Genomic DNA, 21577 nt, shown 5'->3' with positions numbered 1-21577 from the left:
AATACTGTGATGAAACAATATCAAAACTACTAAGGAGAAAGACAATACTTGATTCAAATTTAAATACAATTTAAGCTCTACTAGATTTAGTTGATCTATTTAGAAATAACTCAAAAAAGTTAGTTATAATATTTCGTTATCTCAAATGAACACAGCTGATTACTACCAGCCGGTGGCGGTAGTGCAACAATTTCGTTGTTTGCCAACCGCCAATAAACATCAAAGAAGAACAAACAACAACAACAAGAAGAAGAAACCCATCAGTGAGGGAAAAGAGAAACTAAATGGACTTGATCAGATGTAGCTATGATCCCATTTTTCTCTGAGCTGAAGGATGGATGTCCCGCAGAGTCCCGGGCCGTCCTCCATCAGAGAGCTGTCTCACTGCTACCGGGCTCTTCTCGGAGGAGCATGTCCTAAACTAAGCGGTGCTGAGGTTGCGAGGCTGCTTTTTTCTGGCGTTTGTGGACAGGTGCCCGAAAGGGACACGCAGGAAGGCGCTGAAGCCGCGTGGGAACTGATCGTCTTCAGTCTGACTCTGCTGAGGAAGATCTGCTGCGGGGTTTCCGCTCACAGCCTGCACGGAGCTGTCCGGGGCCCCTGGAGGGACATCCTCAGCCTGCTGTTTGACCGCATGGACCTCATGTCTCAGCTTGTAAGTAACCTGCTGGCTGAAACCACAGACAAACACGAGAAGACGTCATCATGAAGAACCCGCTTTGCTCCTCAGGTGCTCCACTTCCAGTCTGAGGATCAGGTGATCTCACATCTGGCTGCAAAGTCTGCATCTGTGTGTGTTCTCTACCTCATCAGCACATCAGTGAGTAGTTCAAAAAAGGAAACGACCTTTCCAGAACATTCTTACCTTCAGGACTCCTGCAGTGCTGAGCTGATTCTTGTCAAATAATGAAACAATCTATGTTCTGGTGGAACATTGTAACAGACTTCTGAATGTACCACCTCGCTGTAAATGGGCCAGTGTATAAAGGAGTACATTTCTCCCCAAAATACTCAGAAGTTTTTAGATTGATGTCAGAAATTTTGACCTTTGAAAAAATTTCAATTAAAAAAAAATGTCTGAGATTAAACTAAAATTTTCTTTTCCTTTTAGTGGAAATGTACTCATTTGTCTAACTACAACGCCTCAATGCTGTCATACTCTTCTGCTGGTCTGTGGAGCATAATAATAATAATAATTTAACAAGTTCATAATACAGTTTAAAGACTAAAACTGCCACATTGTCTGGACTCAAAGACCATTACATATTTTAATCTGTTAATTTTAAAGTCAAATATAGTTCAGATCATAAAAATCTTAAGACTGTGGGGAAAATGACGTATTTTCATTTTGTGTAAGCAGAGCCTTGAAACACAGAGAAAGAAATGAGAGCTGCATTCAAACTTCATCTGCTGGCCAGTTATTAAAGACCACCTGTTAAATTTGTGCATAAATCTTTTATTTGTTTTGGTTTTGTTTTTTTTTTAAAATATGGCTGTGATTCACACAGAGACATTCTGTCTCTGAATGTGGCCGGACTGCTGAGCTGCATTATCTCCCACAGTTCTTCATCACAGCTTTTGATTTTCCTCTGGGATAAATAAAGTATATTTAATTTAGATTGAATTGAGTTTAATGGAGTTTTCAATAAATTGATTCCTCCACTTTTTATCCTGCTGCTGTTTCTTCTCCTAAACCTCCAGCCTGGTTTGTGATCCAGCTACACCATCAGCTAATACCGGTACATTCTGCTCAGCGATGATTTATTTATTTTTTTCATAAAACCCCCTATATGTGACCTCTCCAGGGTGCAGTGAGTCCTGTTTGGCAGAAGCAGTGTGTGCAGGCTTTCAGCAGCTCTCCTCCTGGTCCTGAACTTGACGCCTGCCTTTGGTCTCTCACTGAAGTCATCAAAAAGCTCCTCAAACAGTCAAATCAAGGTACTTCCTGTTGGTTTCTGTACATCCTGCTTCAGTCTTCAGGATCGCTTGGTTCCCTTGTGGATATCTCAGAATGAGTCCTGCAGTATTTATTCTGTGCTGCACGTTGTTCACCCCTCTGCTAACCACTGAGTCTCTGTTTTTGCGTCTAACGTCTGTCTGTTCCTCCATCAGTGCTCCTTGCAGAGGTCTTGGCGGCGTTTGACTGCAGCCTGACTGCTTTGTGTTCTAAGCTGCTTCCTGAAGAGAGGACGGAGGTTGGCTTCGGCGGCTCATGGAGGACGACGTTCTGCCTGCTGTTGGACCTGCTGGAGGTTCTGACTGCATCGGGTTTGGTTTGTGGAGCTGGGCTCAGCCTGAGAAGCCAGAGGATACCTGCAGTCCAGTCTGCAGCGCTCCTGCTGACCGTCAGCTGCTGCTCTGACTACTTTGTGAAAAAGCGAATCCTGCTTCTGCTCAAGAGAGTTCTGCTTCAAAAGCTGGGAGAGGACTGGTCCCTGGAGGGAGCGGCTCTGTCCGTACGGGAGCACAGAGATTTGCGTGCTGACCGCTGTGTGCTGACTCAGTGCGTCTTACAGGCAGTGGCTGCCGACTGGCTGCAGAGCCTGCAGGTGGAACGGGCCGTGTTCTTCGGAGGGCGAGAAAAGGAAGGCCTGAAACCGGACGGCACCATGCTGAGGGCAGTCAGTCTAGTTCTTCTCAAGTCTATAGAGCTTCACCTCCAGACAGCTGCTGCTGCAGGTCAGAGTTCAGCTTTGTGACTTCATGTTGTGGGTCTGGACAGTGGTGATCTTAGCACTGCTGGACTACAGCTAAGTTCTGCATGGTGCTCGTATGTTCTCCAGGTGCATGCATGGATTCCCTTTGCTCACCCTCCAAATACATGCATGCTTGGTTAAAGCTGCAGCTTGTAACTTTTATAAACCTGTTTTGTTTGTTTTTTACATATTTGATAAAATTCTCACTATGTCATGAGACAGATAATCAGCGAAAAGATTGATCTCCTCCCTGTGCTCCTACTGCCATCTGCAGAAACAACCAATCAGAGCCTGGAGGAGGGTTTTAGCAGTGTCAATCAACATCATGTACTTGCTGCTAAATGACAATGGTGAAGAAACAACTTACTGTTCCAGAAAAACTGCTTCTCCGTCATTGGTGGCTGTGCTGAACACTGATGTCAGCAATACGTTTTAGTATAGCTGAGAGCAAGAGGAGGGTGTGAGCAGCGTGTACATAAGCATGATTCACAGCACTAAGACCCTCCTCCTGACTCTGATTGGTTGTTTCTGATTGAGTGGTGTATTCCTGCAGATGGCAGTAGGAACACCGGGAGGAGGAGGAGCTCTTTTTTATTACATTTAATTTCCCTCTGGGATTAGTAAAGCATTTTTAATTGAGTTTAAGTTATGCTTTCAATTGAGGATAATCTTTTAATCCCTTTGATTCCTTTTGTATTTAAAGACTGTAACTCAGAACCTACTGCAGATTTTTTGTTTTATAATTTGGTACAGACCTTAGAATAAAATGTTGGAATTGGAAGTTCAGACCTTTTTAAGAAAACCATAAGTCAGTTTTGGTCAGGAAAAGTCTGATCTGTACTTCTCCAGATCTTGCTGAATTTCAGCGATATAACAACTGGAGTCTAAAATCATGTGTACACTTTGGGAAGCATAATGGTATTTCTGTGCCCCATACAGGTGTGGACAGAACCTCAGAGGTTGACTCATATCTACAGAGTCTGTGGTCCTGGTTGAGGAGGCTGGACGTCTCTCAGACTGAAGTCAGTCACTCTTGCAGCTGGATCAGCCTGCTATTTGGAGAACAGGATGATGACCTAATGGAGGCATCCAGTGCATCTCTGTCCATATTCCTCAGCTACAGGTAAAACAGATATTAGCTGAGTGTGTCATTAACTTGTTTAATTGCTTTGTGACTACATGATGCAGATTGAAGTCCAGAATTATTCACAGTCCTGGTCGAGTTAGATTTCCAACTATTTTCACTCAATCAAGAAGTTTGTTTCTGACAGGAAATGAGTTGGGCATCCCCCAGAACTCAGAGAAACAATGTATTTTTTATACCTACAAATGTAAAAGAGTAACTTATAGATTTAGTTTATTTAAACAAAGGCTTGTCAAAATGTATGTTCTTAACACTGGGCTATAACAAATATTTTTTTGGAAGTTTTGAATTGGATTAGGACTATTTACAACCACTGAATCCAAAAATGACATCCATATTTCTTTGATGAAGTCCAAGTCTTTGGAAGGCCTCTGTACCATCACCCTAATCTGTAGCTGTCTGCCTTAAAAAAATACTTCCATTTACTGCCAGGGGTATGAATAATTTTGGGCTTAGTTGCAATTGAAAAATATTAAAGTTGCCCATCTTTAACAGAAAAACTGTAAAGTGCTGATTCTTTACACGTGAGCGCTCCTTCAGGCAGGGAGGACTAACTACCACGGGGACTCATGTCTTCCAGACGGTGTTCAGGCTGGGACAGTTATTCAGTGCTGGAGGGAGCCTGTGCATCTGGATGCAACCCTCACTGCCACTTTGTGCTGCTGCTGCAGAGCCTCTCCTTTGACCACAGCATCCTCCTCGACTTCCTCATCTCCTCGGAAACCTGCTTCCTGGAATATTTCGTTCGCTACCTGAAGTACCTCAGAGGAGACTGGCGAGGCTTTGCTGCGGCGTGCGGACACAGAAATGTAAAGGGTCTTGCTGATGCTCATGGGTGTGAGCGTGGTGAAGGCCTGCAGCCTGGAGGTTCTGTCCCACCACTGGAAGGCTCCAGTTCGGGCTCTGGGCTTCGGCTTGTAGAGTATGACAGTTCTGACGAGTCCAGTGAAGAAACCCCTGATGGGAACAAACAGTCTGAAACCACAGCTGCACTGACGACTGACAGGAGTTCCAAGCTGAAAACCAAACCCAGTTTATCAATGATACAAAGTGAGAAAGTGTGTCCAACTGCAGCAGCCGTGTTGGAGGAAGAGACATGTGACGTGTTGGACAGAGTCGTCTCCTGCCTGTCAGAACTCAGACAGGTTGTGATGAGGCTGCAGACTAAACAACTCTTCCCATACAACCCTTCATCGCTCCTCAAGCTTCTAGCACAAGTAGAGAACTGTTATCAGAGGTCACCACTTTCATAAGCTGTTTGAATGAAAAATAAACTATTTTTGAAAACTTCATTAGCCTTCCAGAGTAAGATGTTTTTAACTTGAGGCGTGTCACTTCTATGATTTTAATTTGAGAGTCATGTGAAAGAGAGGACCACCCTGTCACTGCAGGGTTACAACGATGGGCTGCAGCTGTGTCTACCATCCAGTAACTTCCTACTATCAGTGTGTGAATGGAAAATGACTGATTTCATGTAAAGCGTCTCACAAAGCACTGTATAAGACTGAAGTCATTTTATTACAGGCATGAGAACGTAGAAACAATCTGGTCTAAATGTAAGGCAGATTGACACGCAGCAGAATCCAGCTCATGTTTTACTGAACAAAAATAATGGCACATTTAGAAAAACACTGAACAAGTAAGGCTTGTTTGGAAAGGTTGGAGCAGAGTCCTGACTGGACATACACAGCGAGATTCATCGCTGTGTATGTACCTGGATTTATTTGGACTCATAACAGGGTTTCTGCTGTTTGGAGCTCGCCGATGCCTGGCATATCGACAAATTTGTGACGGACTGAGCCAAACACTCAGACTGATGCTGTGAGACAGAGGTGAGAGTTGGATGCGATTCTTTCGCAGACAAACTTTGTACGCTAAAACTCACTAGCGGGATGGAATCGATCTCGGAGAAGTTGTTAGTTTTCGGCCCGGTGGGAACGACCACGCTAATTTGGATGGTTGGAAATGTACCGGTTGAGACTTTGGGACTGCTAAAAATTTTAAGTCTGCCTGTTCTACAGACAATTTGTTTATTCTGAATCTGTCTCCCTGTGTCTGCCAGTCTTCGCTGACTGGCTGGCTATCTTAAATCTCCTTGAGTTTATGTAAATAAGTCTCTCCTTCCTCTTTCCAAATGACCATATGGCAGGACTCAAGGACATGTTCTGAGATAATACCACCTCTCTCAGAAACTGTTTTCACATGGGAGAGCAGGCTGTACGAAATCCATGGTCCAACCGCAGACTCTTCTCATTGTTTACAGATACATTACCCTGAGGTCACTGCCTGCCTTTGCTGGCCAGGTCTTGAATGTTGCTACTTGTGCTATCTTCCCTGGATGTGCCGGTCCTTGCCCTTGTCTGTCTGTCTAGTTTATTCATTATTTGTTAGAAACTGTGGAGTACTAACCATTTAACCCAGAAAAAGAATTAGAACAAACTTAGAATCCAGAGACTCACTTTTTAGACCAATACTTTACTTTTTAGATTACTCTAATATATTAATTTTAGAAATTGTTGAGTGTACACTATTTGGACCAATACCATACATTTTGAATAACTTTCTTAGGTTATTATGCAGAGAGTCTATTATTGTAACCCAGAAAAAGAATTAAAATGAAATTAGAATCCAGAAAAAAAAATCTTATTACTTAGAAATTGTGGAGTACTCCTTACTTTTACAAATATAGAACATACTTAGAAAGTCCAGAGAATACTTACTTATAGTTATCTAGCAACCCAGAAGAGGAATTAGAACGAACATAGAATCAAGAAAAAGCTACTTCCAGAACAGGAACATTTACTTTTACAAATTTGAGCATACTTAGAAAGTCCAGAGGATACTTACTTACTTACACTTGTCTAGAAACCCAGAAACCCTATTCTTCCAACCCAGAAAATGAATTAGACCAGAGGATACTTATTAATACTTATCTAGCAACCCTGAATAGAAGTATCTATTTTATATACTTTGGATCAACATTATTAGATTTTTTTTCTTCTTTTGCTTTTTGCTTTAGTTGGTTATTTTATTTGTATTTCCTTTTTAATTTATGTAAAGCACTTTGTATTGCCTTGCTGCTGATAATGTGCTAAATAAATAAAGTTACCTTATCTCAGTGAGAAATACACAAAATAATAATGTACCTAGCTTGAATGTTCCAGGTTATTTGCTGTCTAACTGCCTTTGTCGGCTCAAATAGAGTTATTCTGGGCATTTTTTAACAAGAACATGCCTACTAAGATTTAGAACAAACTGAGGAAAAAAGAGCTTTAACTCAGGGAGAAATGTATAAAATGGGCTCTTAAAAAAAGGATGCCTAGCTTAATGTGTCTTTGATCACTGTTGTAAGCTCAAATACATTGTTTTTAGTTGCTTTGAACAACAACATGTCTGTATTTAAATCGAGTTAGAAAAAGTTGGGGGAAAAAGAACTTTATGTTACAGAGAGAAGCACAAAATGGACAGGTTTAAGAAACGGAGGCCTGGCTGAATGTTCCAGTTTACTTCTGTCTGAAAACCTCTGTAAGCTTAATATCAATGTCTTTAATGGATTTTAATAAGAAAATCCCCAAGGTTTGTTTTTAATGGAGTGAAAATAGAAAACAATAGTTGTATCTCAGTGACTGATGCACAAAATAGACTGATTAAAGAAACGTATGCATGTCTTGAATGTTAAAGTACATTTACTATCTGAACACCTTTGTAAGCACAACATCCTTTTTTAAGGTGTTTTGCATAAGAACATGTCTGAACAAAGTGTAGATAAAGTTAGAGAAACTGGGAAAAAAGAGCTTTGTCTGAATGCAAGATGCTTTAACGGCCATGTCTGGGGGGTCCTGCCTCGGTTCTGGGCTATTCAACATTACGAGCACAATTAGCAAACTGCCTATCAATTTGTGTCATTATAGAAATAAAAAATCTAATAATACAATCCTGTAAATGTCTGTATCTAAAGTAAAATCTAATTTAATTCAGATCTTGTTTGCTTCTTTTCTTTACATGGCTCTCCTCTGAGGGAACCTGTTATTTTGTGCGATATCAGAAACTTGGTAAAGGAACATTAAGATCTCCTCAGGGCAGTAAAACACCTGATGCTGTTCGTCAGCCTGCCTTTACTTCCTGGAGGGGAGAAAAAGACCTTCGCAGGTAATTGTAGCTGTGCTGGGCGTTACTAAAAAAACTTATACAGAGACTAGTTACTGGGAATCTGCGTGCGTGTGTGTGTGTGCGTGTGTGTGTTGGGGAGGGGTGGTATAAAGGGCTGTCCTGCCAGCCTTCATTTCTCACAGCAAACACAGACAGCCACCCGGAGTGGAAACAACTGCCCTTACCTTCTGTGTTTGATGGCAGTCAGTGGATAGGTAAGTCTGTTTTACTTTGACCTTGATATGTGATATTTAATCTGACCGTCACTCACTGTTTTGGCTTTTTTTCACTTTTTAAGTATGTGTAGCTCTGGGCGTAGAAACATTGAGCCCTGAAGGTTCATTTATTTGTCCCAAAGGTTTGTGACGTTTGTCCTAATGCTGTAAAAAGCCTGTCATTAGTCACTTTGGATAAATAAAACCTTTTTGTTTGAGACGAACAGGATGTCGATGTCTGGGTTAGTCCTGTGAGCTCAGAGCTGAAATCACTCCTGACAGAAGTTCTTCCTGATTCACTGGAGATAATATCGGCTGTGATACAGTGGAATTATTGCGCTTCATTATTTTTGGCTTCATTCATAACAGGTGTGGTTTAAACAGAAATACACAATAATACTATTATACAACAAAAATATCTTATGCTTCAATTGTGCATGAACTACAGTTTGAACCAAGTGAAAAATAAAAGGAGTCACAAATGAATGGCATGAAGCAAGCTTCAGCTTCTTCCTGTTCAGTTTCAGGATCAGTGGTTTGTTATGAATCAGCCGGAGCGGTGACACACTCCCTCACTGTGTGCTCAGCTTTGTTTGTCAGCTCAAAGGAAAGTCAGTTATTTGGGTTGCCTGGCTCTGGTCTCCATTAACATTGCAGTAATTTATATATTTATGAGTGTATGTGTGTGTGTGTTTTTTTTATATATGTGGGCGTGTGTGGTGAGAACATAAGCTGTTGTGTTCAACTTTGTTGCATTATTGTACTATATTTATATTTGTAACCTGCCAAGGTTCCACCCCATATTTAAAAGGTGCCAAGGTGAGAATTAGCTTATGCTATAACATGGTACAGCACATTGGATTCTGACATTTACGTTTGAGCAGTGCACTGTCTGTTATTTAAGTAAAGTTTATTATTCTTATTTATTTATTATTAATTATTATTATCACCTCTAAGACAGGAAAATCTGAAGGGTGTGGTCTGCATTTATGTTTAGCCCCCTTTATTCCGGTACCCCAAATTAACTCCAGTGCAATCTGTTGCCTTCAAACCTGACATTTTAAGTCCAAATTCCTTCACACTCCTGGCAGATTTAGGTTGAAGGTTGCTTCACCAATGTGTTTTCTCTTGCTCAAAGTAATATTACTGTTTTGGACTTGTATCTTTCTGTGAAGGGAGCAAAAGATTAGCGTGATGACCAGGAGGCCAGGAAGCTCCAAGAATTGGAGCAGCTCATAAACCATAACTTGGAAAAAAATCAGTAGGCTCTTAATCCATAAACATTTGACATTTTTAAGAAAAAATAAAACACAGAGGTTTATGGTTAACTAGACTTAACAGAAAAACTAATAAATTATGGTCAATGGCTGATATTCACATTGCCACTGATTCAGCGCCACCAAGCCCTCTGACCAGCATCAGCAGGTGAAGTGTCATGCCCAAGGACACAATGATAGAGACAAACCAGCAACCTACAGAAATAATCCCTACTTCCTGATACGTTGAGTTGATTATTTCTTTGTTGTAGTAATAATGTCTTAGTGTTGGAAATCCTGTTGACATTGATGAAGAAAATGCAGGGAGTTTAATTATTATCCATCAACATGCTACACTGAGTGTTAATCAAAAAACAGCAGCAAGGGAAAACTGACATTCCTGATATTTTTGTTGGGATCCTATCAGCAGTCTCAAACTCCAGTCCTCAAGGGCCGCAGTCCTGCAACTTTTAGATGTGCCTCTGCTGCACCACACCTGAATAGAATAATTAGGTCATTAGCAAGGCTGGGAGAACTGATCTACACAAGCAGGAGGTAATTAAACCATTTCATTCCAGTGTTTTGTACCTGTGGCACATCTAAAAACTGCAGGACTGCAGCCCTTGAGGACTGGAGTTTGACACCCCTGAGTGGTACCAGGTTAGCATCAGCTCACCCTTATCATCTGCACCTGTTTCAGGTTACTTTCAACTCGGGCTTTGTCAGCATTTGCCTTGTTTATTTTGCCCGCCTGCTCTCTCTCTCTCTGTGGGTGAATGAGTCTGACAGGGAGGGACGATTGTTAAAAAGGCGTGGATTTTAAAACCAAGAGAGCGATGAATAGGTCAATATTTGTTTAGGAAATATGGCTGTTTGAACAGGGAAATTGTCACATCTTTAAATGCATACTGCTTGGTGGAGGTTCTCTCTGGAAATTTATTTTTACTATTCCACTTAGACCACAGGAATAAATAAAACACAATAAGAAATGACTGGACCCTGTGCACGTGTGTTTTCTCCAGGTTCCCTTCCTAAAACGCCACGTTAGCTTAGTAGCAGAGTCTAAGTTCACCTCAGGAGTGAGATAGTGTGTACATTACTTGGATACAACTGATAACATTTTCTAATGAAACTGTTCTTTTGTTTGTTGTCTCATCTTTGCACCCTGTTTGCTTTGCCTGCTTAGAAAGGAGATGTTGGACACTCTGTACCAGTGGTTCTGGTGGGACAAACTGTGGCTGCCAGCTGAGCTGTCCTGGGCCGACTTGGAAGACAAGGAGGGTCGGGTCTATGCCAAAGCCTCCCATCTCTATGTCACAGTCCCCTACGCCTTCAGCTTTTTACTGGTCAGATACCTGTTTGAAAGGTAAGAGTTCACATGCAGTTACAATATGTGTTACGTATAGTATGCATTTTTTCTACAAATAATGAACAAGTATTAAATGTAGTTTAAAAGACTAACAAAAGGACTCTATGCATTTATTAACAATACACCGTCTTAAGAACAAAGTTTGCAATAACAGAACGGAATCATTCTTTTCATTCAACTGTTTTTGACATATTATGCGGGCAGAACTTTTTTCTTGTGTGGTTTCTGATAAATATAAAATGTGGGCATGAAATGTGGTAGAGTGGGAGGGATATAAACTTCCAAAGAGATAATGTACTTAAGTTCTTGTACAGTGGCCAAAAAGAACTTTGTCCTTGTTTTTCCCACCTTGAGTAAAGAACAGACACTATCTTGGTGTTCTTGAGGATTTGGTGTTGGACTTTAAAAAAATAGTTAAGCTATTTACTAAAGGAAAGTGTAACAGATTGTAAATTGTTTAAAATAAATTGTGTAAATTATTTTACATTGTGCAAACAATTCAGTGAATTGTGTAAATTACTTAAAGTGAATCTCCAACACTGTGCAGATGGTTTATAGATGTTTGTCTGCTTTGAATGACTTTGTTGGTTGTTTATATTTAGTTTTGATTTAATGGTGCATGTAGTTTTCCATGTTTTATTTTGGGCCTTATTGGGTGCCGTAGCCAATCAGGGTTGGCCTTATAAAATCTGGCAGCGATCAGTTTTACTGTGAATGGCTGGAAAACTGTCGAGATTCAAATGTCTGCGTAAACAAAAACAAATGATTTGCATTCCTCCAGTGAAAGCAGTGAGGTGCGTTTTGTTTTGTCATCCATCGAAGCTCTGCTGAATGTTGCTCAGGGCTAAAATCTCAGAACTTACTGTAGGTTCTTAGAAAATAAGCATGCATGTGTAAATAAAGTACAGTACAGCACTTTGCCAAGAAATTCATTCCTATTTATCTTTTTACACTTTGTCATGTTATGATCACACACTTCAACTTATTGTAGTCAAGTTTCTAAAAAATATTTTACCATACAACCCACCTAGTTTAATTACAATGCCAATCAATGGGAAAATTGCCTATCTAAAGAAAACTAATTATGCTAAGTTATTGTCTCTGAAGCAGTCACTCTACTGATCAAGCATGTCGGGACGGTGAAAAGAAATGTCTCCTTTTAACAAAAGCCATCTGACGCCATTGGCTCAGGCTTCATATGACAGAAACAACACAACAGAAATACATCCAGATCCGGAAAGTATTTTCAATGGAAAGGAAATCAAGTACATGAAAATAATAACAGCAATCACTCCGTTTCTCTCAGGAGAGACACAGTTAAAAACTGAAACTCTGAACCAGGAGTATTTCTACATCCTTCTCCACTGACACTGCTCCTTCTGAATGTGTGTTTCATGTGATGCAGGTGGATAGCAACACCACTCGCAGTCTCTGCAGGAATCAGACATCGAGTCCATCTGAAAGTAGAACACAACCCCATCCTGGAGAACTACTACAGCACTCATAGTAGAAATCCACTTCAGGTAAAACAGTAAATTAAAAATGTACCAACCAGTAAAAGAAAGAGTTATGTTTAAAAGAGAAGAGCAGCAAGTTTGTTAATGTTCAAGACCAACAAAACTTTAACATGAAAATTCATTTTGACTAACTCTGTGAGGATGAAGGGCTTGGTGAGTTTGCATGATGTCCTTGTGATCATCATGTTATTTTTTTTTTTTGGGTACTCCAGTTTCCTCTTACAAATTAGGTTAGCTTACAATGCTACTTGTGAATGATTGAGTCATTCACAGGAACACCCACCTCATGCCTACTGGTTGCTTGGAATAGATCCGGCGTTGTCTATGGAGATGCAGTCCCTCTCATGTCATTGTTTTGCCTATAAACATTGTGGCTGTGGGGTTGGTGACTGAATTCCTTACTTTGAACTGGAAGAAGACCAGTCTGGCAACTGGTGTCCTAATGAAACCTTGTTGCTTTGTTCAAAACACTGAAGGTTTACAGTACAACAGCTTTCCTATAGCCGGGTTCTTAAGGCCCCTGGGCTTCCACAGCTTTTTTAAGAGCTGTGGTGCAGCTATGCAAATACACATTTGTGAATAAGATCAATTGTGTCACAGAAAATCCCTTAAAATGGGTCCAGACTCCGGTAGAGTCAAACTAAACTATTTTTGAGATATTTCAGATTCCCGAATACAAGATGTTAACACAGAAATGATTGAGAACATGTTACCTTTAAACATATTTATTCAGCTTGTGTGTGTTTAATTCCAGGCTGATATTAATGGGCTGTCTAAGAAAAGCAGTTTGCCTGTCAGGCAAATTGAACGCTGGTTCAGAAGAAGACGGAGGCAGGACCATCCTGGAGTCCTAAAGAAATTCAGAGAGGCCAGGTAATATTAGTCAGCTAAATAAATATAAATAAATGTTAGTGACTAAATAAAGCTAACATTGTGACGTGCCCAATATCTGATTCCCATGTTAAAGTTGTTGATGGCCATAAAATAAACGCCACATGGAGCTAGAATTTATATTTATAATATTTCATCAATGTTTAGACCAAACTACAGTATATTGCCTGGTCTAAAAGTTGTCTAAACTTTAAACTTAACTGATAATTTCATAAGGTCCACATCATTTGCACTTTTTCCTTTTTGAGAATCGCACAGACTGAGCACTTTTGATTAAATAATACAAATTGAGTCTATAAGCTGAAATTGGATGTTGTGTGGAGATTTAATACAATAAAATCTGCTGCAACAACCTAAACTGTAAGTTACTGAAAAAATGTATGATGTACTATTCAACCACAAAACTTTATGAAAATCATTATTTTCTCAGAAATCTGTGTTTATTATTATTTTTCTGTGTTTCTGCTCTGGCAACTTGTTCCTGGATTTCTCGTGGCGCGTCTCAGATGTTAGTTCAGTTTGAAATCAAGCTCCCAGGGTTTGGAGGAAGAGGGAAAATGTAATCTGCTGATTCAGTGTGTGAGCGCAGCAGTCGACCAGGACAAGAGGAAGATGAGGGACACCAGAAACAACAATGCAGCAAGCTGAAGGTCACGAGCAAAACTACTTGGCCTTCATGAACTCCTCAGCAGAACCTCAGGAAGATTCCATCCACATTGCATTGATTTAGCAGAAGGAGCCCAGACCGAGCACTGAGTGCAGACTCTGTACAACAATACATGGCCCTACTTTTCAGAACTCTGCAATTAAAAGAATACTTTTTGTTGTTCTGATGGAATATTCTAATTAGTAAATGTATCTTGGGTTTTGAAATAATCACCAAAATGAAGAGAAATTAATGTTCTTCATCCCATACCACCTGGATTTATTTAATAGAAACACTTTGCTGTCTGATTCTTAAATAAATGAACTTCTCAAATACATGAGATGCACACATTTGAGTCACTTCAACAGTTCATTGTTCTGTCTAAGCCGATTAGCAAGAAAACAGAGTTCAAATAGCCACATGGGAGTTACCTCACGGCTGAGGTGTCATCTTTGATTGTGTAAGTGTGCAGTTGTGTTTGTGATGATATTATTTCATTAAATACTCATAAATGTGCTATGTAATTTGTGTGCATGCAATGTTTCTTCTGCTGCTGCAGTTGGAGGTTTGTCTTTTACCTGTCAGCATTTATAGGAGGAATCGCAGCACTTTATGATGTAAGTATGAAACGCATTAAAGGGGCAGTATTATGTAAAATGACTTTTATGCAACCCTGATACCTTTCATCATAAACATACCTAGAGTGTTGCTTTAACTCGGTAATGCATGCATAAATACTTTAATCTCCATGGCAACCACTCAGTTGTGCAAAACGCCCGTTTGGCCCCAATGCCACCTTTGAAGCGAGCAGCTTCCAAGATTTTGAGCTTCTGCCTTTATAGAACAGACCTTCCTGCTTCTCCCTCACTCAGCTCCTTCAGACTAGCCAGCAGCAATTAGCAAACACCTGGTGGAACTGCACATCTGCTGAGCTCATCATACAAATTACTTCTCAGCTGGTTAAAATGTTGGTAAAGAGTTAACAGATGAGAAATGTGGTGATAACTTTCTGAAGGCAGAGTTTTTAAAGAGACAGTGGCCCAATTTCAAAGTGTTAAATTACACTGTAAAATTTCTTTTTAGTCATCTTTGCTAAATTCAGCATTTTTATAACAACTGAAGGTAACAGTTTCAGTCTTGCACTATGTGGCTGCAAAATACACAATACTGCCCTTTTAAAAGATATCTCGGTTTCAGTAGCTTCTGCCAATTAGATTTTCATTAACTGACCAATTATGATTTTCTTTGTGTCGATATTTTACAGAAAGAGTGGCTGTATGACTCTAGACAAGTATGGACAGGTTATCCAAAGCAGGTTTGTTTATTTAATTATATTTTTCTTTACAGATAACAACCAAAACTTTGACATTTACATTACAATTTACAACAATTTAATTAAGCAAATATGAAACCCAGATTGATGTTATCATGTTAGCACCTGTAATTCTTTCATATATGGTGACCAATTTATAAAAAGTTGGTAGCAGCAGCAAGGTTGCAGGTTTGAGTCCCAGCCTGTGCTCTTTCTGCATGTCGTTTATATGTTCTAACCATCCATGGAACAGGTTCTCTCTGGGTTCTCTCACTTCTTCTACAAACATGACCGTTAGGTTAAATGGCCTCTTAGTATGAGTGTCTGTTAGTTGTTCTGTGTCTCTGTGTTTCCTTCTGATGGTGACCTCTCACACACTGTCTGCTGCAGACAGGCAACTCCCTCCGAGCCCCACCCCTTGAAGATGAGATGTTATACTGAATGGAGTTGAAATGGAGAGCACAGTTATAAGGAATAGTTCTTTTGTACGTATAAGTGTGTCCTGTTGTTTCATTTTGTCCATTTCTGTCCACAGTCCATGCTGGATTCTCAGTACTGGTATTACATCCTGGAGATGAGCTTTTATGGCTGTCTTCTCTGCAGCGTTGCTTTTGATGTCAAGAGAAAGGCGAGTCATGCACCTGAAAGATCAAAACGTCAATTATGTTTCTCAGTTTCAGAGTTCTATGTAAATTATGTGTAATTTCATGTTAAATACTGAAAGTTAAAATTTTTCTGAAAGTTAGAAATTTAGACATGAAAATACTGTACTGGTTGAAACGAAAGCTTCCGTAGGCAGAAAATTAAAAATGTTCTCTGCACTCTGCTGAGAATCTTTATTTCTATTATTGGTTGATATCCTTTCCTCTGTGTATTTTTGTGTTAAATGAAGGATATCATTTTGTTGTTTGCAATTCAGGACTTCAAGGAGCAGATCATCCACCATTTGGCCACTCTGGTCCTTCTGTCATTTTCCTGGTGTGCAAATTTCATCCGAGTAGGAACCCTGGTCATGCTGGTCCATGATGCTTCTGATATTTTACTGGAGGTCAGTGAGAAATATGAATCAGAAGTTCGGACACAATTATAGTTAAGCCAGAGATTTTAGTCATAACATGCTGTATTAATACACTTTGAAATCTTTGCACAGTGCCAGTTTACTTAGGCATAGGTCCTGGATTCACTAACAGAATCCTATGTGTCTTTGCTGTCGAGGGATATAGTTTGTCTTGGACCCTGATCTAAGCTTTCATGACATCACGGAGTTTCCTTCCTGAAACCCCTCCCTGTTCTGGTAGCTCAAGCGAAAGTGGGTTTATGCAGTGCATTGTGGGATGAATAGTTCCCAAACCAGCCTTTTGTAGTTTCAATTCTTCATGGCTGGAGATCAAACAGTTACACCAATTTGACCTCCTTCTCTTAATTGTTTGAAAAAAAAAATTTGTGTGTCTTACAAAATTGATATATATAGATTTACATGTTTGTACATTCAGACCAAACTGAAATTAAATCCCTTGTTTGTGTGCATATAATTGGCAAATGAAGGTGAAGGACCAAAAGATGGTCTGAAAGAGGCTTTAGGAAAATGGCACCGAAACAGAAAGAAGGAATCAGAATTTTCAAATTATATACCTGCCAAAATGAGAAACTAATTAAAAACTACCACACAAAATGAATGCATCAGAGGAAGAAGCACATAACACCATGCTCACCATCTCATGATGTCAGTATTGCATGCCAGTCTTTCAATATTGGTTCCTTTAGATCAGGGTTTCTGAAACTTTTTCAGGTCAAGGACCACTTAATCTATTTAACAAACAGTCAAGGACCACCTAACCTGAAACTGCCCCCCGATAAAACTTAAAATATGATGCAACCTGAAATATTATTATAATAATATATTATTGGAAATATTAGTCTCATAACCATTGCAAGATCTTAGCATTCTGTTTACTCCCCTTGTCCTCAGTCAAAAATGATCCGCCCTAACAAAAGCCCCACAATAAAGCAGCTTACTTGAATTTGAAATCTAAAATCTATTTTGCATGACGAAACAATTTATCAAATCAACTCAATTTAGTTTATTTTTTTTATCTTGTGTTTTTTTGTTTTGCAGTTCAAAAAGATGATCAACAGTATTACACTTTTTATAACTGTCAATTTTCTTTCACACAGTAAAGGTTTATTATGGTAATTATATAAATGTGAAGTAAATACTTCTGAATTAATTATACTAAAAGGGAAAAAGTCAACAATTTGTGACATTTTTTGTCAGCAGTTCATTCTTTTATATTTTTTAGGAAGTGAATTATAAAGATACTTTACTCATAGCACAAAATGTGCTTGATTTTGTGGACAATTTTGTTCTTATGTTGAACAAAATCATAAGAACAACATGATAAACATTTTATATTCAACACCTATACAAGCATTCCATTGCTTTTATGTTGAAGCAATAAAATGTTGAAGATGTTCAAAATAAGAACATCTTTAACATAAGACATTGAACAGAAGATGTTCAAAATCGTATATTTTGAACAATCAAAATGTTTGAAACTGCAAAATGGTTTTAAGTCAGTTTTTAGGATTTTAACACAATCCTATGGTAAGTTAGCTGTAGCGTCACACGTTGAGCTCACGTCACGGCAAGGAAACGGTCGTTTACGTGCAGTAGCACGCAGTAACCACTAAGGGGCGGCCGCAAACCACCAGTGGTCTGGAACCATAGTTTGAGAGAGACTGCTCTAGGCAATGAATAGTTCATTGCTGTTCATTAATACATGAGACATGTATTGGTATTAATTGCTTAAAAACTCATGTTTGTTTGTTTTTTAAATTTTTTTTCAGTCTGCCAAATTATTCAACTATGCAAAATGGGAGAAAACCAGCCATGGTCTTTTTGTTGCGTTTGCCATTGTGTTTATGGTAACACGACTGATCATCTTTCCGTTTTGGTAAGCTTTTCCAAGTGTTCCGATGTACAACTACAAAACATGATGCACAGCCACATGTTTGCATGAGTACGTAGAATAATAGATATTTCTGATTTTGTGATTTGAGCAAATAAATTTGATTTGTTCAAATCAAAATATAAGTTCATGTGCAGAACGTATATCGTGATTGGTATTATTTTATGCTTTATATGTTTAAAAGTTTACTTCTTTTCAAATTAAAGTATTTTATTTTTTATACACAAACATAACAACACAACTCAAAGGCCCATACAAAAACACGTCAAACCAAAACTAGATGAATAAAATGCTGAGAGCGGCCGTATAGACCTTTCAGACTCGCCAAAAATATCATAAGAATGTTAAGAAGTGAATAATAGTACAGGATGAATAAGTGATTAATGCTGATCCGATTCATGTATTCTGTTTTCTAACTGTTCACACTGGGGGAAAGCACTCACACCAGTAGTTGTTGTTCTTCAGGTTGATCCACTGTACCTGGGTCTACCCGGTTCATCACTACCCAGCCTTTTTTGGCTACTACTTCTTCAATGTGATGCTTGTGGTTCTTCTCTTCCTCCACATATTTTGGGCCTACCTCATCTTCCGCATGATCAGGAAGTTTCTGTTTGGCACAGTAAGTTGTTGTTCACAGTTTCTGTGAGACTGTGTTTATGTATGTGTTAGTGGATTGCGTCAACTCAAAAGTTATCTGTGTTGATATGGTTGATGGAACACAGAAGTGCATAAATGCAGCTTTGGACTCCATATGGTCAACAGTTATCAAAGCCTACTGCACAGCACCTCAAACCTAAAGGATTTGGACACACGCTACATCATATACAGGTTGTGTAACAGAAGAACAATACTGCAGGGTTTCATCTAGAAGCGAAGGTAAAAATGTCCTCTGCCACTGTCCATTGACCATTGCACTGGCACTGGAAATGACAGACCTTCTGATATACCTCCCATGGTATATCATAAGTTCATTATAAGTGTAGGTTTTCCCTATTTGTTTAGGCAAAAAAACATACCCATAGAATCGTTGTACTTCCCTTCAGTAAATCTGAGGCCATGTTTTCTTCAGGTAAACCGTTTCCCTTATTTAACTTTAGCCGTTGGTCTCACACCTTGAGGAACAGTATTTCTAACTTTGAAAGTTTAATTATTTTTTTCCTTAAACTTTTCTGTGTCAAAGCTAACAAGAGATGAGAGAAGTGACAATGAGGAGGAGGAAGAACAAGAGAGCAGCCTAACAGAGGATGGAGATGTTCAACAACACAAGCCCTTCAATGGACTGTCAAGAGATGCAGCCAGTGAGAAGAACGGATGCTTCGGTTTGTCTCCGCCAGAGAAGACCTGCTTATCAAGACTATGTCATGAGCTGGCTCAGTGTAACCAGTAAACATGGAGATGTGACAAAAAGAGTAGAGCTGATGGAAAAACAAATCACAATTGATTGTATGTTTGTTATTTTTACAGATACTGAAGTAAAATAAAAAAAACCTTACTTCTCAAGTGGTATAATGAGCAATGTGGGAAACAGAGACTTTTCCCCCTGTTTGTTCTGTTCTGTGTTCTGTTTGTTTTTATTTGGGTTAAGTTTCATAACTCATGAATACATAACTGGATATATATAACTGCAATATAACTGGAACATCTCCATGCGTTTTGTGATGCTGATACTAATGTGGAGCAGGTCAGTTTGCCTGTTTATGTCCCATCCTAATTCTGTTTAGTACACATGTGCTTCATCATTGTGCATCAGTTTGTTTTTCTAGGTGTCAAATATGTTCAAGAATTTAACACTATGCTCTCATGAAGACTTTATATCTCATTTCTACTGACTGTGGTTCTGAACCCTGGTTAAGTCAGTGGATTCTGGATTGTCAGCACATAAAATTAGATATGAAACCACCAAAACTGCAAATGTACAAAATGGCAAAGAGCAAAATACCCAGAATGTATAGAAAGACTGCATTCAGTAGAAATGGTCACATTTTACAATAACTGTTTAAAAATGAAATATTTACATTTTAAAACCTACAATCAAAAGGTGCCTGTATAATGGGTTGTTTCGGTGGTTCATGTGAAGTAACAGCTGTGGTTGTCTCTCTGTCATCCATCCATCATCTGACACGCTTGTCCCTAGTGGTGTGGTGAGGGGTGCTGGTGCCTATCTCCAGAGGTCAACGGGCGAGAGGCGGGGTCACCCTGGACAGGTCACCAGTCCATCGCAGTCTCATCTATCATACTGTTTTTTTAAAGTGAAACAAGAAAATAAACTACTAAAAATAATTCATTTTTAAAATGACAAATCATCAGACAATATTTTAAGCAGCCTTTATGATATTGACATACTGCAGGCTAAATCTTTTACTGGCGTTATTCCTCATTTTATGTGGAACTAAAACATGGTTGAAACACAAGAATAACCAATCACACTCAGAATAATTAACTGTGTACATTATTTCACAGTTTTGCTTCATCACTTTAGTTTGATGTCAAACTAAGAAATACCGTATAATCACAGTTTCTTATAGAAATGACAACAGTGCCACCATATGGCCAAAAAGAATAAGTATCTAGTAAAAGTATTTTCATACACCATTAAAGAAAAAAAGCATGAATGACAAGTTTCAGGGGACAAAAAGAGCATCATTTTTTTTTTAGAATTGAAAAAAATACAAAGAAAAAACATCCCAACTAGGGTCAGCGGAGCGGCTGCAGGAGGAGGGCAAGAAACAGAAATAAAGGAAGAAGGAGAAGAAAGCTCATAAGGCCAGCAATGAAAAAGACAACAGTCTGGAAGACTGTTAACAGAAGCCAGCAGTCTAGAATTTCTGTCAGCTTCAGAGCGTCAAACTGGAGTGACTGGAACTAGTTGTTCCCAACCAGCAGGTTCCACTTAATGGGACAGTATTATGTAAAATCAACTTTTTGGAACTTTACATCATGTTATAATGTCATTCCCCCACCATAAACATACCCAGAGTGTTGCCTTGATTTTTTTCATGCATGTTTGAGAAATCTTTTAATCTCCATGGCAACCATTCAGCTGTGTAAAATGCCTGGGTGGACTGAGTGCGGCCTTTAAGACACCAACACATTCCTCCCGACTCGTCATATATTCACGATATGGCACGATTTCTGACCATGCGTCACATATTGACGCGAAGGGGGTACCAAAAGTTGACGACTTGGGCAGGGTCCTTCAGCGTCGCATGTTGACGATTTGGGAAGGTCACATGTTTTACGTGGATTTTTGATGCGAAGGGTTCTCGTAACCGCTGCCGAACCTTCAAAACCCAACGACTTGGTTAGGTTTAGGGCAAAAATTACGGTAAGGCATAGGGTAAAACACCTCGCGTCACATTGACGCGAAAGGGGTACCCTGCGCGTCAACATGTGACCGAGGACGGACCGTCGCA

General features: G+C 39.4%; 2 protein-coding genes across 2 annotated transcripts; both read left to right on the top strand.

Annotated features, from left to right (window-relative positions):
* The first annotated feature begins 227 nt into the window (after positions 1-227).
* On the top strand, positions 228-5132 carry lins1 (lines homolog 1). The gene is made up of 6 exons (XM_005802677.2): positions 228-655; positions 731-820; positions 1806-1938; positions 2113-2679; positions 3636-3819; positions 4421-5132. Exons 1-6 carry the CDS (start codon positions 335-337, stop codon positions 5091-5093), a joined length of 1968 nt encoding a protein of 655 aa, XP_005802734.1. The 5' UTR covers positions 228-334; the 3' UTR covers positions 5094-5132.
* A 2974-nt stretch (positions 5133-8106) lies between these two features.
* LOC102236156 (ceramide synthase 2-like) lies at positions 8107-20348 on the top strand. Its single transcript, XM_023331889.1, has 11 exons — positions 8107-8204; positions 10647-10826; positions 12235-12352; positions 13101-13219; positions 14443-14500; positions 15148-15198; positions 15731-15823; positions 16115-16243; positions 18043-18149; positions 18630-18783; positions 19345-20348. Exons 2-11 carry the CDS (start codon positions 10654-10656, stop codon positions 19549-19551), a joined length of 1209 nt encoding a protein of 402 aa, XP_023187657.1. The 5' UTR covers positions 8107-8204; positions 10647-10653; the 3' UTR covers positions 19552-20348.
* The last annotated feature ends 1229 nt before the right edge of the window (positions 20349-21577 follow it).

This window comes from Xiphophorus maculatus, chromosome 4 (genome assembly GCF_002775205.1).
Source record: "Xiphophorus maculatus strain JP 163 A chromosome 4, X_maculatus-5.0-male, whole genome shotgun sequence".
Taxonomy (NCBI): Eukaryota; Metazoa; Chordata; class Actinopteri; order Cyprinodontiformes; family Poeciliidae; genus Xiphophorus; species Xiphophorus maculatus.
Note: the sequence above shows the minus strand (reverse complement) of the source record. Positions and strands in the feature narration are given on the sequence as shown.

Excerpts from the sequence above, each read along its gene's own strand:
- lins1 (XM_005802677.2), top strand. The coding sequence starts at position 335 with ATGGATGTCCCGCAGAGTCCCGGGCCGTCCTCCATCAGAGAGCTGTCT. Across the intron at positions 821-1,805 it reads TCTACCTCATCAGCACATCA|GGTGCAGTGAGTCCTGTTTG; the intron begins GTGAGTAGTTCA and ends TGACCTCTCCAG. Across the intron at positions 2,680-3,635 it reads CCAGACAGCTGCTGCTGCAG|GTGTGGACAGAACCTCAGAG; the intron begins GTCAGAGTTCAG and ends TGCCCCATACAG.
- LOC102236156 (XM_023331889.1), top strand. The coding sequence starts at position 10,654 with ATGTTGGACACTCTGTACCAGTGGTTCTGGTGGGACAAACTGTGGCTG. Across the intron at positions 14,501-15,147 it reads GAATCGCAGCACTTTATGAT|AAAGAGTGGCTGTATGACTC; the intron begins GTAAGTATGAAA and ends GATATTTTACAG. Across the intron at positions 16,244-18,042 it reads CTTCTGATATTTTACTGGAG|TCTGCCAAATTATTCAACTA; the intron begins GTCAGTGAGAAA and ends ATTTTTTTTCAG.